General features: G+C 47.3%; 1 protein-coding gene across 5 annotated transcripts in view; it reads left to right on the top strand.

Annotated features, from left to right (window-relative positions):
* The first annotated feature begins 1,401 nt into the window (after nucleotides 1–1,401).
* The window catches only part of PABPC1L (poly(A) binding protein cytoplasmic 1 like), a 26,917-nt gene continuing 13,579 nt past the window's right edge, over nucleotides 1,402–14,739 (top strand). For 4 of the 5 annotated variants that reach the window (XM_033094189.1, XM_033094191.1, XM_033094188.1 and 1 more), the window contains exons 1-7: nucleotides 3,026–3,291; nucleotides 5,383–5,576; nucleotides 6,971–7,086; nucleotides 8,471–8,610; nucleotides 8,778–8,872; nucleotides 11,142–11,285; nucleotides 11,577–11,672. In XM_033094189.1, coding sequence (XP_032950080.1) covers nucleotides 3,099–3,291; nucleotides 5,383–5,576; nucleotides 6,971–7,086; nucleotides 8,471–8,610; nucleotides 8,778–8,872; nucleotides 11,142–11,285; nucleotides 11,577–11,672 — 978 coding nt within the window. In that variant the 5' untranslated portion in view covers nucleotides 3,026–3,098. Of the gene's footprint in view, nucleotides 2,897–3,025; nucleotides 3,292–5,382; nucleotides 5,577–6,970; nucleotides 7,087–8,470; nucleotides 8,611–8,777; nucleotides 8,873–11,141; nucleotides 11,286–11,576; nucleotides 11,673–14,739 lie in introns of those variants that run through there. The other variant, XM_033094190.1, reaches the window with a different exon arrangement.

Genomic DNA, 14,739 nt, shown 5'->3' with positions numbered 1-14,739 from the left:
TGTAACTAAGCAGAACTCTTACTGGTAGAAAAAAAAAAGACCTGAATTACATGTACCTTTTTGGAAAGTTTAATCTGATATCAAAACAGTCACTGAAATACAGCTCATTGTAAAGTTGTACAGAAAGTTATAGATTATATTGAGGTGCTGGGACTTGGAGTGAGACACCTAGCATTTCGCATTCAAGCTTGATGGTAATTCACAGTAATTCTGCCTGTTGTTCAGGGCTTATAGACACTTGACCAGTCCGGGCTGTTGCCACTCCAAAGTTCATGACCGCAGATGTCCATAGTGTCTTCCTCTGAGGAAACTCGAAGCCTGAAATTGAAATTCTTTGTTTCAGATAACTGGGTTATGGTACCATGAGAAGGTCCAGTGCTCACTTAACACACGTGACTGAAACCCCTTTCCTTCAGCAATGTGTTACTGATTTGTGACTTGTGCTTCAGTAGTGGGATTTGTTTTCTTTGTAACCACGAGCTAAAGAAGAAAAAAGGCCGTGTAGCTTATAAATGACCTTATTTGTCTCCTGGGTGATCCCTTTAAAGATACTGTTCTGCAGAGATTCTCTGTCACGTGGGGAGTACTCAGTCTTTGGGGTCTTCTAGCTCGGGGCTTTTAAATTTTGAAATCTGAACATTATTTCCCACTGTCATTTTTGACTGTTTGGTTTTCTCTTCCCTCTTTAAATTTCTGTTCTTCTGCTTCTTTGCACTTTTTTTCGTTCTTTTATCTTTGTCTTTTGTCCACAGTTGAATACTGTATGGGCAGGGATAGGGGGCCTGGAGGGAGTGAGGCGTGAAGTTGGTGAGCACTTTGGTGAGCAGGCCTAGTTTCAGAGTTGAGAAGAGCTTCCAGCACCGTAGCTCTGTCTTCCTCCAGTTCTCAGCCCGGTTGTTGCTCTTCAGTCATACCAAGATCTGAATCCAAAAAGTAGTTTTAAATATCCATGACTTCTCCCTGTATTGCAGCCAGCCCTGATAATGCTTGTTAGCACCTGTCACTAGATCTCCCAACTGTACTCATCCAGCCAAGTTCACAGACGTGTTTAAACAAGACCCTATTATGCAGGGAAGTTGCATGAACACTGCAATGGGAAGAATCAAGAATACCCAGGCCTACCAGTCTCACAGTATCCTACCCTCCCTTTAACATTCCACGTAGCTGTAGTGTCCATCTGTTTGTCCATCTGCTGAAATGAGAATAAAAAAACATTCATGCACTGATGAAAACAAACCAAAAAAAGAAAAAAAGAAAAAAAAATCCCTCCTTTCTAGCTGAACAAATGTGCAGTTAAATACTTGGCGCTTGAAAATGCAGTAGTGAATGTGGAACGAGCCTGTCTGTATATCTGGTAGCTCTTTCTTGCTTTGTTTTTCCTTACCAGTATTCTGCCTCACGTTTGCTTCTGTGGTGGTTATATTGCCTAGCAAGCACACCCATGGTTGTGAAAATAGTATAGCAAAAAAAGAAAAATCCCCAGTTATCGATGTGCTAGATTTGTGTATGTCTTTTAAACAGTTCTAGTTTCCACCTTACACGGAATAATCAGGAATAAGTGTACAAATTCAAACGTGAAATAAAAAATTTTATCAGTTAGTTGCCTGTGAATTGATGTGTGGCACCATCTCTATCACTACTACCAGAACTAGCTAACTTTTTTGATTACACTTACTTTTTGGCTCTACTCTTTAAAAGTAGGCAACCGCTTTGTGGTCATCCTTTAGAACCAGAAGTGTCGTAAAGGGGAAGACATTACCTTTAATTAACACAGAGCCTATCCACCTTCCACAACAAAGCATCCAGCTGTTAGGGCTTCTTTGGGGGCTTCTAAGATTTGGTACAGTTACTTCGCATCCCATTTAAGCCGTGTTCCTCACCCCACCCGCCTTTGTAAACCCTGAGATGTAACCAAGACAGAGATGGCTGCATAAGGCCTGGGCATCTCCAAGGTTATGCCAGTCTCTCCTCTATCCCAATGCTTCATGGGAGCCTACAGCACTTTCATGGGATTTGTTCCTTTCTGAAAATGTCCACACTTCCACAGAGAAAAAAATCAGGATGGGGGATATTTTCGTTTTCACCCCAAGATTAAAATTGGTGCTTTCTTGCTACTGTCAGCTGGGCAACGAGACTAGTTCCTGCTCCTGGTTCCAGAGCTGCTCCACCTATTGAAGTCACACCCAACCAAAGGGCAGTGGGAACCTACCTGCTTTGTTGCAGCAAGAAACAGTCCCTGAGAGGCGCGTGAAGTACATCGCACACTGTATTGGAATTCACAAATGACTACACCACCTATTGAGGCTGCAAACGCACAGGGGGACTTGCTGCTCTTGGGGCCACTGCCAAGACCTTCGTTTTATTAGGTCCCCCCTTTTCCCATAGAGGCTAGGTCACAACTAACTAGGTGAACCTTCCTGGTGGTGTGCAGGTGGACTGGATTTGTTATGAGAAAGGTTGCAGGAAATATCCCACAGAAAGGTCTTAATAGCCAGTGTCAAGGAAGGCCTTGGTGGTCTCAAATTCTCATACAGCCTTCAGTCCCAACTCAACCTGTACTAGAAGGGTGCGACTGGATCCGAGCTGTCTTAATGAGAAAAAGACACCTTTCAGGTGGCTTGGTGCACAAGCTTTGAAACTGGTCATCTGCCTCCGAATTCTCCCACTTACTGTGAAACACGCACAGGACGCAGCATTGTCTAATCCTTGCGAAGAGGAAGTTTACAGAGAAGGGAAGCGGGCCCAGAAAGGCAGTGACATTAGGGATTATTTAGAGCCCAGAGCTCCACCGCATCCCCGCAGCCCTACCCCAGGCCAGGTGAGGGCTCTCCCCGCATCCGGAGGCGGGGTCAGAGATGCCGCCCACCTGAGGCTTCTAGAACGCTGAGGGACACAGGTGAACGGGGAGGGGCCCCAGCGCCGGCGATTGGCCCGCGGGGCGGCGGGGGCGGTAAAGGGAGGGGCGGCTGGCCCCGGGGAGGGAGAGCCCCGCGCCCCCTGCGCGCCCGCCGCTGCCTTGCTCCCGCCGGGGTGACGCACGCGGGCGCCGAGCGCGGGGCCGCGTTGCGGGCCCCTTGTTACTCCCTCCGCCGCCCACCATGAACGCCAGCGGCTCCGGCTTCCCGCTCGCCTCGCTCTACGTAGGTGACTTGCACCCCGACGTGACGGAAGCCATGCTCTACGAGAAATTCTCGCCTGCCGGCCCCATCCTGTCCATCCGCGTGTGCCGCGACGTGGCCACACGCCGCTCGCTGGGCTATGCTTACATCAACTTCCAGCAGCCGGCCGACGGTGAGCCGCGGGGTGGGGGGACGAGCCGACAGCATCTCGGCCATACGCACTTTCATCTCTGGCTGCATCTTCCATTTTGCAGCCAAGGAAACAGGCTCAGAGATACAGGGCATTGGAAGGGACCCCGCCCCCAGATGCCTGTGGGGGCAGAAACTAGCAGTTAATGTGCGCCTGCTGTATGTTTCACTAGTGCTCCATTTTGCAGAGGGGAGGTATTAAGGCTGAGTGAAAACAGGCCAACCTGGGATTAGAAAGCCAGCAGCTGTGTGACTTTGAGCAAACTATGTAACCATTCTGAGCTTCAGTTGCCTATGTACAAAAGGGGGACCAGACCTTCCTGATAGAGTGGTTGGGAGGATGAGAAATTCAAAGCACCTGGTGAGGAAGATACCTGAGGTGACACAGGTGATGAGTGTGGGGAAGACGGGAGAGCTGGGCCTGGGGCTCTGGCCTTTCCTGGCAGCCTGACAGGTCTGCACCAGGGATCTTCCCCTTGGGGAGCCCCGAAAAACCACCTCCACTCCAGACTCCACAACCCGTTTCTCAGAGCTGATAGGATTGGCTAGAGCTTGCCAGAGGGGTATGTCCACACTCGTGTTGAGAGTGTTGAGGATGAAGGTTAAGAGCACCGGGTTTGGCTCAATCTCTGCCACTAGGGTATGAGTTTGAGAAAGAATTCTGTGAAATGGGGCAAAGGCTTATTCCCCAGTAGCATGGAAGGAAGGGAGAACTGTGTCTATGAACTGTCTCCAGAACATTGTAAAGGTTCAATGAGTGAGAACCTAAGAAAAGAAATAGTAGCTATAGCCTTGGGGTGTAAGACTAGAAACAACCCGAAAAGGCCTGACCGGCCAAATCCAAAAGAGGGCGTCCTTACTCTGGGTCTCCTGAGTGGATGGGGTAGGGAGGTTCCCTGAGCTGGGAGTTTGCTGGGTTGTTTCTGCCTGTTTCCCAGCCGGTGACGGAGCTGGATTCCAGGGAGACTTCCGCTTTGCTCTGCTTTACCCACCCACTGCCATTTCTGTCGTCCTCCAAGCCCTGCGTGATCTGACCTTTTGCAGACTTCATAAATGGGGAAGCTGAACTCCCGAGAGGTTTTGCCCCTGGCTGTTCATGGCAGGACTAGATGGAAAACCCAGACTTCTTGAAATGTGCTCCACTGAGGGCTGCACGGTTCCCCTCCATGCCTCAACCTAGGGGATTCCCTGAAGCAGAGGGGTACCAAGCATATTACCTGGAAGAGGACAGGCCGTAGCGATGGCAGGAGGACCGGCATAGGCTACTGTTTTCAGACACACCGCGTTTGCCAAACACCTGTTTTGTGCCAGGCACAAAGGACAAGGCACTTTGCATATCTTATTTAATTTTCAGCCTATCTGACAACCTGGAGGTCGATGGTATTATCTCCCTTTGTTAGATGTGGAAGGGTGGGTCATGTTCTCATACCTACTTTACAGGTGAAGAAACCAACTCGGAGAGGTGATGTGATGTTCGTCTCCCCACCAAACCCTACTACCGTGTTTCCCCGAAAATAAGAGTGGGTCTTATATTAATTTTTGCTCCAGAAGACGCATTAGGGTTTATGTTCAGGGGATGTCATCCTGAAAAATCATGCTAGGGCTTATTTTCTGGTTAGGTCTTATGTTTCGGGGAAACATGGTACTTGGGAGCGAATCTCAACTCTGCTGCTCAGCACCTCTGAGCTTTAATTTCCTCAAACTGCCACCACCCTGTGTCACAGGGACCCTCCTTTACGTTTTTATCTACTTAGTGTGCTTTGGAGACCACAGTAGACCTGGCTCTGCCACCGATCTTTCACCTTTCTGAGCCTTAGTTTTCCCTTCTGTAAAATGGGGATAGGAAACCATGCTCACATAACTACGGTGAAAAGTTGAATGAGATCCTAACTGGAAAGTGGGAGGAGTACCATACACATTAATTCTTCTTATCCCTCCTGAGCCTTCAGGCTCTTATCTCCAATGAGACCCACAGACTGACTCTTTTTTTGGGAGGGACTCCCTATTAAGCACCTTGGGGCTTAGGGAAAGAAAGTCCCCTTACCTTCCTCCTTTCTCTCCTCTTCCTGTCCAGCGGAGCGGGCACTGGACACAATGAACTTTGAGGTGATGAAAGGCCAGCCCATCCGCATCATGTGGTCCCAGAGAGACCCAGGACTTCGCAAGTCGGGTGTGGGCAACATCTTCATCAAGAACCTGGAGGATTCCATTGACAACAAGGCCTTATATGACACCTTCTCCACCTTTGGGAACATCCTCTCTTGCAAGGTGGGTGTGCCTCTTGGAGGGGCCTGTGTCAAATACCTGTGTGGTAGAGGGGTACCAAGTAGCACCTCACTTTATAGTTTACCAGGTCTTTGAGTTCAGCTCCAGGTTCAACAAACACCTGAATGGAAGTTATTCTTTCAGTTCCATCCTCATAGACCTATCAGAAGTCATCTGTATACCAATCAGCACTTGCTGTGTAACCACCCCAAACCTAGTCACTGTCAACAACAACCATTACAGTGGTACCTCGGTTTTCAAACGTAATCCACGAGTTCTGAAGCGTTTGAAAACAGCCGACAGCTAGGCCTCAGGATCTTGCACTCAGCGGAAGCCGTGTGACATGTTCGACTTCTGAGTCATGTTCGAAAACCGAAGCATTTACTGCGGGTTTACGGCGTTCATAAACCAAAATGTTTGTCAATGAAGATGTTTGAAAACCAAGGTACCACTGTATTTAGTTTATAATTCTGCGGTTGGTGATTTGGGCTGAGTTCAGCTGGGCAGTTCTTTTGGTCTTGGCTGGGCTCCTTCGTACACCCACTGAGAGCTGGATGGCTCTGTTTCTAGGCAGTGGTTGGCTGTCAGCTGGAACATCTCAGCTTTCCTCCCTGTGGTCTTTTACCCTCCAGTAGATGAGCCCAGGCTAGTGTCATGGGAAGGACAGGGGCCCAGGAGACAGAGCGGAAGCTCACTGGGCCTCTTGAGATCGAAGCTCGGGACTAGCATACTGTCACTTCCGCTGCATTCTCCTGGCCAAAACAAGTCACAAAACCAGACCAAATTCAGAGCTGGAGGACAGTAGAAATTATGGGACTAAGGGTGTGTGGCTATAGGAAGGCCATTAATTGAGGTCATCCTGACAACCAGTACTGACGCCTCGTTTTTAAGATTTCTCATCATAGAATGGATGTTCCATAAGAGTAGTGATCTTCTTTACCCTTGTGTCCTAGTACGTCGAATAGATGTGACACATAATAGGTGCTCAATAAATATTTGTTGAGCAAATGGCTGTATTATAATTTAAGAAGGGGCGGTCTGGTCATTTCCCTGACTTTTTAGGCAAGGATCTTGAGATTCAGAGGTCATACAGCAGGTCAGTTGGTCCTGACAGAAGGCTGAACCCTCGGTGTTTTGCCTCTAGATTTTATCTGTTGTATAGATGAGGCCTGTGTTCAGTGTGAGGACTCTGTCCCTCCTTTCTGTGTGATCTTAAACAAGTGGATTGACCTCTCTGAGCTTTAGTTTCCCATCTCTAACATGGAGCTGTTGTGTGCTATAGGATTGTCTTTCCCAGGCACAGAGCAAGCACTCAGATATTGCTTCGTATCTTGTCATTCTTTTCTGCCTGAACCCTCTGTTGGATGCTCTCCCTGTCCTTTTTCCCTGTGGCCCAGGTGGTGTGTGACAATCACGGCTCCCGAGGCTTTGGCTTTGTCCATTTTGAGACCCACGAGGCCGCACAGCAGGCCATCAGCACCATGAACGGGATGCTGCTCAACAACCGTAAAGTGTGAGTGTTGTGGTGTGGGGGTGGGGCCGAGGCTGAAGGGACAGAATCATGGCATCACCAACTGGGAACTGATGCTACCCACCACCGTCTGACGGGCACCAGGCACTGAGCAGCTGCCAGTCTTCTTCCTGACAGCACGGCCTCGGAGGAGTGGCTCAATCTCTCAGGGACTCCCTTTCTTCAAGTAAAAATGGGGCTGTTCCTATGCATTTGAGGATGGTTCTGAGTAATAAGTGATGATTCTGAAATTCTAGCAGGAACAGCTAATGGCCAAATCACCAGTGATTTCATGTCTTCCAGCCTGCTCGGCACGGCTAGGAATTTTTTTTCTTAAGCCTTTGTGTTGTTTCCTGGGATTTTTGGATGGGGAGGAAAATATACTTAGCCAGCCATCTTCATACATTTAAGTTTGGCATCATCCCCACTTCACAGATGGGAAAATTGAGACACAGGTGCTGGAGAGAATCTGCTCTGACAGTTTCCCTTGCCCGGTTTTGCTTCTGCCCATCAGATGGCCCATACCCATGCTCCATGTGGAGTGAGGCTTTGGGCTGGGAGATGCAGTGGGAGTCATTCTATCCAAGGTTTCTCAGGGGAGGTTCCTGTCAATGAAATTGAACCTTTGCAGGCTTTTCCCAATTCTCAGAAGGATGCTATCTTTGTTACCTGACATTTGTCCAAGTTTACCTTTGCCACTCAGTTTTCTTCCATTTTTAGGGCCAGCTAAACGTGCTATAGATACCCTCCAGTTTTCTTGTGCTTAGTTTTGTTTTGTTAATTGAGGATACTTTCCTAGATGTGTTGACATGACCTTGGAAATTACAATTTTTAAAATTAATATTGTATTAATTTAGTCCCTCCCCACCTAGCAACGCTGGCATGGATCGTGTCTGGTTCTCTCACCACTGCTTCCCCAAGGAACCCAGTAGTGTTAAATGAATAACCAAATCCTTGTGATGTGAGTTTGATCCCCAGTTTTAGAGGAATGAACAGTGAGGCTCAGAGAGATTAAGTAACTTGCCCTGGGTCCCACAGCTAGGCAACTGCAGAGCGAGGGTTCAAGTGTGACTCCCAAGTTCATGCTCTTGAGACTCCTGTGCACTCAGCTGCCTGGTGTCTGGTAGGAGTTCCCTGTGCCTTTGCCGCACGAATGCCGTCGTCTTAACTTGATGCTAGAACATCGAATCTTAGCTGTGGGAGGTGGTCAGGCCTTGGATGTATTCCATTTAAGAAGTATTGCTCTGCCCAGTCTCCCGATGAGGGATACAGAGGCCTGGAGACCAGCAGCCGTTGACCCCAATGACCCAGGGTTACTGGACGGGCTGGGGTTGGGATGGGGATGGCTGATGGCTGGCAGCTGCCTACCCTGTCGGTGTGTCCACAGCTTCGTCGGCCACTTCAAGTCCCGACAGGAGCGGGAGGCCGAGCTGGGGGCTCGGGCCATGGAGTTCACCAACATCTATGTGAAGAACTTCCAAGTGGATGTGGACGAGCAGGGCCTGCAGGAACTCTTCTCTCAGTTTGGTGGGCGTGTTTCCCAAGGGAGTTGGGGGTCACTTGCTCTTCTACTTCCCGGTCGTGCTGGCCGGGAGGAGGGGCCCTCCTCGGACTTCCTGAAGACTTGTGGGAAGGGAGGGGACCGTCTTGGGGGATTCCCAAACTCCCCTTTGAGCCAGGTCGGTCCTTCCCAGGGAAGATGCTGAGTGTGAAGGTGATGAGGGATGACAGCGGCAACTCCCGGGGCTTTGGCTTTGTCAACTTTGAGAAGCATGAGGAAGCCCAGAAGGTAGGAGCCTTCCCATGGCCCTGTTTCATGGAGAAGGTACTGAGCCCGGACTAGGAAGAAGGGAGACAAGGAGCAGAGGGCTCCAGGTGCCGGCGGAGGGAAGGGGAGCCCCTCCCCAGCCTTGGCCCACACAGGCCAGGGCCCTTCCTGCCTGTACTGTAGGCAGAATGCTTCAGGCTCCTTCCAAGCCCTGAGGCTGGCCTCTTTGCATAGATTCTTGCCCCATGGGAGGGAGAAGGGGCCTCCCAGACAGCCACTAGGCTCTTCTTGAATTGATGGTAGGATTGAGACCAGGGAGGGAAAGTGCTATGTTGTTTCTTCCTTCCGGGCTTTTGCAAATGCTGTTTTTCTCAAAACGCTTCCCTTTCCCTACTCTTTAGACCAGTGTTGTCCAATAGAAATGTAACGAGAGCCACAGGTGTGATTTAAAATTTTCCAGTAACCACATTAAAAAGGGTAAAAAAAAGCAATGGAAATGAATGTTAATAATATATTCAACGTAACGTATTCAATTTACAGTCACTTCCATGTGTGGTTCAATATAAAAATTGAGATTTTTACATTCCCTCTTTTTGTTCTTAATTCTTTGAAATCTGGTACTGACAGCACAATTCAGACTAGCCATATTTCAATTGCTCAATACATGTGGTGAGTAACGACCATGTTGGACAGTGTGCCTTTAGACTCTTCAGTGCCGGGCCTTTGGGTCTCAGCTTATACTAGACCTCCTTCAGGAAGCCACCTCTTCCTGTCTTCACTTGCTTCGGACGAGGTGCCCCTTCTGCCTCTCTCCGTCATCAGCGCAGATCTCCGTGGGTAGAACTGAGGGTAGAGGCTGGGTCCCATTTCACATTAAGTCTCTAGTATTGTACCTGCCTTTAGGTACCAACTACATGTTTGCTAAACAAGTGACTAGCACAAGATCACACAGGTAGCGACCAAGCTGGAATAATAATGTCATATTTGGTCTTCCACCGTAAAGCTCTTTCCATGGCTGCTGCCCCATTGAGACCGCCGAATATGGAAGAGCCCTGCTCAGGGGGGATTCTGGTCGGAGGCCTGGACCCTGGTGCCATCTTCACAGCAGCTACTTCTCACTGAACAGTTTCACCCTGGGCCATGGGCCAGGGACTGTGCTGAGGGGTTGTGCATACATTCTCATCTACCCCCAGCAGTGTGAGCTCCACGGCTGTTACTAGCTTGCACGGGTTGTAGCTAGTCGGCGAGATCCCTGGGATTAGAACCAGCTCTTTCTGACTCTGAAGTTTTGTTCTTAAATATACAGCTCCTTCAAAAGGTAACTTCTTGTGTGTCCTAGGACAAGTGCTACCCTCTCTCTAGGCTTTGGTGTCCCCAACTGTGAAATAACCAGTTGGAGTAGATGGGTGAAGCTTCAGGGGTCCATTAACTCCAAGGTCTTAGAGATTTTGGTGATGACCTTTAACTGATATAGAACAGGCAGTTCCTGAGTCCCTGAGTATATTTTTATATATTTACATATATTTGCATATTTAGGTAGGGAAGCAAAAGTCCTCATTATGTGGAAGTATTTACTAATGAACTGACTAAAGTCAGTTCCCTTCAAATGTTTCTCCTCGCTAACACCATTGTCTAATCCTAACCATTGAATCGATACACACAAGTCTGCCTTTGCTGATTTTTGTGGATAAGTCAATGCCAATTCAGTTCAGCATAAATGGATTGTAGAGAGAAGTTACACATCTTGTAGAAGATGTAGGATTTCGTGCAATCAAAGCCACTGACAATTTACAGTCCGGCAGGCTTAGACCAGTTAACTGAAAAGAAAAATCAATGGTTAAGATGCAAATTTTTCTAAAACTAAAGCCCTTAATAGTTAACAAAAGGGTTCTTTGTGCTGTGAAATTCAACATGAAGGGAAGGATCTGGGTTATGCTGTTATGCCGTTTTGAAAGAATTATGCCTGCTGCTTTGTTCAAATAATCAGTGTGTAGTTAATTGGAACCTAATTGTTAAATATGGGAAACTGCAAATTTCCATTTCACTTTTTAAAGTAGAGACAAAATCAGTTTTTAAATTGTTTACTCTGAAATTTTGTCCCAAGTTTTTAAAAAGTGGATTCACTTTAAGTGGCCTTTATCATGGTACTAATTATCCTCAGCTAATGCGTCCGGCTGGGCTGGCAGGTGGCCTCCTCTAGGCCTAGGAGGTAGGACTGGAGGTCAAGGCTAAGGCCGGCCAGGGCCTCACGGGCTGGTCACCACGCGCTCTCTCTCCCTCGCCTGCACAGGCTGTGATGGACATGAACGGGAAGGAGGTGAGCGGACGGCTGCTCTATGTGGGCCGGGCCCAGAAGCGGGGGGAGCGGCAGAATGAGCTGAAGCGCAGGTTCGAGCAGATGAAGATGAAGCAGGACCGGCTGAACCGTTACCAGGTAAGGGGCAGCCTTCTGGTGGCAGCTGCTTCTGTGCATGGAGGGCCCTGGATGTGACTCCTTCCTCTAGCAGTCCCATTTCTGGCAACCTGGCATTAGGGATTGTGGGGGCTCGAGCTTCCAGGTGATGGGCATGCTGAGTGATTGGTGGAGTGCATGGGTGCTGTGGAGACTGGGAACTGGAAGCTTGGGGGCCAGGGCTTCCATTGCCTACATCGGCCCCTCCCCAGCCCCCAAGGCAATGTGGAGTTTGGAAAGGAAGGCACGGCTAGCAGTATCCTTTCCTTCTAGGGTGTGAACCTGTATGTAAAGAACCTGGATGATTCCATTGATGAAGAGAAACTAAGGAAAGAGTTCTCTCCCTATGGAGTGATCACCAGTGCCAAGGTGAGAACCGGGGTACTACAGGGGATAGCCTCTGCTCCCATCCTCTCACTGCCCACATACCCCTCCCTGCCCCATGGCTTGCAGGGAGTTGGTCCTGGGCTACTCTCTTTCTTTTGGAGTTTGTGGAGGCTAGGTTGGACCACATTGGAGCTTGTTGTCCATCTGCATCTTTGCCTGGGCTGGAGGGGAAGAGGGTAGACATTCAGTCCCTGTCACACCGCTGGATTTATTGGGGCTCACTGTAACCTTGGTTCATTCAATAAGCATTTATTGAGTGCCTACTGTATGCCAGATTCCAGAAATTCATGTCTCACAATTTCCATTGACTTTTGTTGTCTGACCTTGGCCAATGACATAACCCTTTCTGGGCCTCAGTTTCCCCATATGAAAAATGAGAGGGTCGGGCTGCATCATTCTTCCTGTGTTTTTCCCCGTTGACTGAGCACCTACCTTGGGCACAGCCCTCCTAGCACCTGAGATGTGATGATTGACTGTTCTACTCAGTTGCTCTGTGACCTTGAGCGGATGTTCTCTGAGCCTCGTATATAAGATGAGGGTGTTGGGCTCACTGGATGGTTCTCAACCCTGACTTCACTTTAAAATCCCCTAGGGAGCTCTTAAAAACACCCAAATCAGACAAACTGAATGTAGGTCTCTGAGGGTATTTTTTAAAGCTCCCCCAGAGGATTTTAAGATGACCCAGTGTTCTTTCCATAGTTAAGCACCTGTTGTTTCACCAGGCCCTGTGGGAAGCATACCGGAACAAGTCAGATGTGGTCCTAGCCCTTGAGTAGCTTATGGTCTAATGGGGAAGTCAGATGCATCGCTAACTCAAATCTATTTTAAGGCATGTGTGGGGCAGGGAGGGAGTAAGTACTAGAGGCAGAGCTGTGGTAACTCGGTGGAACAGGAAGGAGGCCTTCCTGTAAGAAGTGGCAGTGAGCACTATTTGACTTGGCTGTGAAGAGACATGGAGCAGCAGGAGGGATTGAGGAACTTTCCAAAGAGATTGGTGTGGGTGATGGACTGGTGACCTGCACATGGTAGATGCTGGTTGTGTTCTTTGGAAATGGCCTAGAAATTCTTTTGCCTGTTGACTCCAACTTTAAATGTCTTTCAGGGAGCCTGGTGTCTGGGGAAGAGGTTCTAACAACTTTTTGAGTCGAGCTTTTAAAAAATGTGACAGAAAGCCTGTGGGGCATGTAAATTAAGCACCAGTAAACTTTATTAAGCGTCATAAAAAGGCTATGGGCCCTCTTTCCCGGCTAATGCATACTTGGTGTAGTATTGTGGTTGAAAGATGGGATTTCAGAGTGAATCAGAACTACGTCTAAATCCCAGTCCTGCCTCTAACTAGCTATAGTACCTGAGGGAAGTGGCTTTGCCTTGTGGACCCCGTTTGCCCATCTGTAAAATGGGAGTAACCTTCCCTACTTCTAAAGGTGTCCTGAGAACTAAAGAGCCTGCGTGTAGAGCACCTGCCCACAATAAGCAGTGAAGTCATGATCTAATAATTTACACACATTGCACATAATTTCAGGAGATTCACCAGCCTCCTTGAGGGCTGCTTGAATGAATGGAATTGTAAAAACCTGGATGGCTTAGGCTTGAGGCACACCTATCTTGTTAATTGATTTTATATAAGTTTATATATTTACATAATTTAATATATTATCTCTTAGTATATGAAAGTGATTATGAAAATTAAATGATATATAATGTATGTAAAGTGCTTACAAGTTCATAGCAAGCTCTGTGTGTCACTTGTACTAATTTTATTTTTTTACTACCTAATGTCAGTTCTTAAGACAATATTGTGCCAAGACAATTTGGCTACCTGACGAAGCCCATGGACTCCTTCTGAGAGTATTTTTAAATGCATAAAGGAACATTCATGGGATTACAAAAAATTATAATGAAATAATTATCACAATGCTAAGGTGACAGCAGTATGTGCAGTAAACTATAAGATCTAGTGAAGTAGCAATTAGCATACATGATATTTTGAGATCAATAATTAATGTGATATGAAAATATTTTATTTCTCTTCCTGAGAAAGGCACAAGCATGGCTAATACTATGATATTTATTGTTGCCCGTATTCAAAATAGAAGGAAATGTTAATGTGAAAATACAGATGCCATTTTTCCCCATCCAAGTTCACAGACCCCCTGAACTCTACCCATGGACATCCCTGCAGATCTGTGAACTCTCAGGTCAGGGCCCCTATCCTAGTGGGCAGCAAAGTGCTGTTGGACAATCTCTGATGTAGAGCATGCACTCTAATAGGGTAGTTTTAAAGGTTATCTCCGCTCGTGGAGTGGCGGAGCCAGGCCAATGTCTTGACCCTAAAAAATGGTTAAGAACCTTAAATGTAATATGGATTGGATCCTGGAAAAAGAATATTACCGTGTTTCCCCGAAAATAAGACCTAGCCGGACAATCAGCTCTAATGCATCTTTTGGAGCAAAACTTAATATAGGACCCGGTCTTATTTTACTATAAGACTGGGTTTAGTATAATATAATATAAGACTGAATCTTATATTAATGTTAGCTCCAAAAGACACATTAGAGCTAATGGTCCGGTTAGGTCTTATTTTCAGGGAAACATAGTAGTAGCAAAACTAGTGAAATCCAAGTGCAATGTACAGTTTAGTTAATAGCATTGTAGTTAATAGGAGCTAATAGTTAATAATATTGTCCCAACGTTCCTATTGTGGTTTTGACAAATGTCCCATGTTAACATTACGGCAAGCTGGGTGAAAGATACATAGCAGTGCTGTGATACTTTTTCAACTTTTCCATAAATCTAAAGCCACCCTTCAATAAAAAGGTTTTGTAATAAAAAGTCTAAGAGCCTCTTCCCCAGACTCCTAAAGAACTTGGCTTAGAGCCTTGCAGGGGCAATGGGGGATAACCAGAATAGTGCGTTGGGTTGGAGTTCTGGCTGATACAAGATCCCCCGACTAGGTAACCCTGGACAAGTCACTCGTTTTTTTAATAAGAAAGACTTTTACTTTTTCTAAAAAGAAAATTAACAGAATAAAGCACCAAAACTAGAAATT

This window comes from Rhinolophus ferrumequinum, chromosome 23 (assembly GCF_004115265.2).
Source record: "Rhinolophus ferrumequinum isolate MPI-CBG mRhiFer1 chromosome 23, mRhiFer1_v1.p, whole genome shotgun sequence".
Classification (NCBI taxonomy): Eukaryota; Metazoa; Chordata; class Mammalia; order Chiroptera; family Rhinolophidae; genus Rhinolophus; species Rhinolophus ferrumequinum.
The sequence above is the reverse complement of the archived record's forward strand: the minus strand, read 5'-3'. Positions and strand labels throughout refer to the sequence as shown.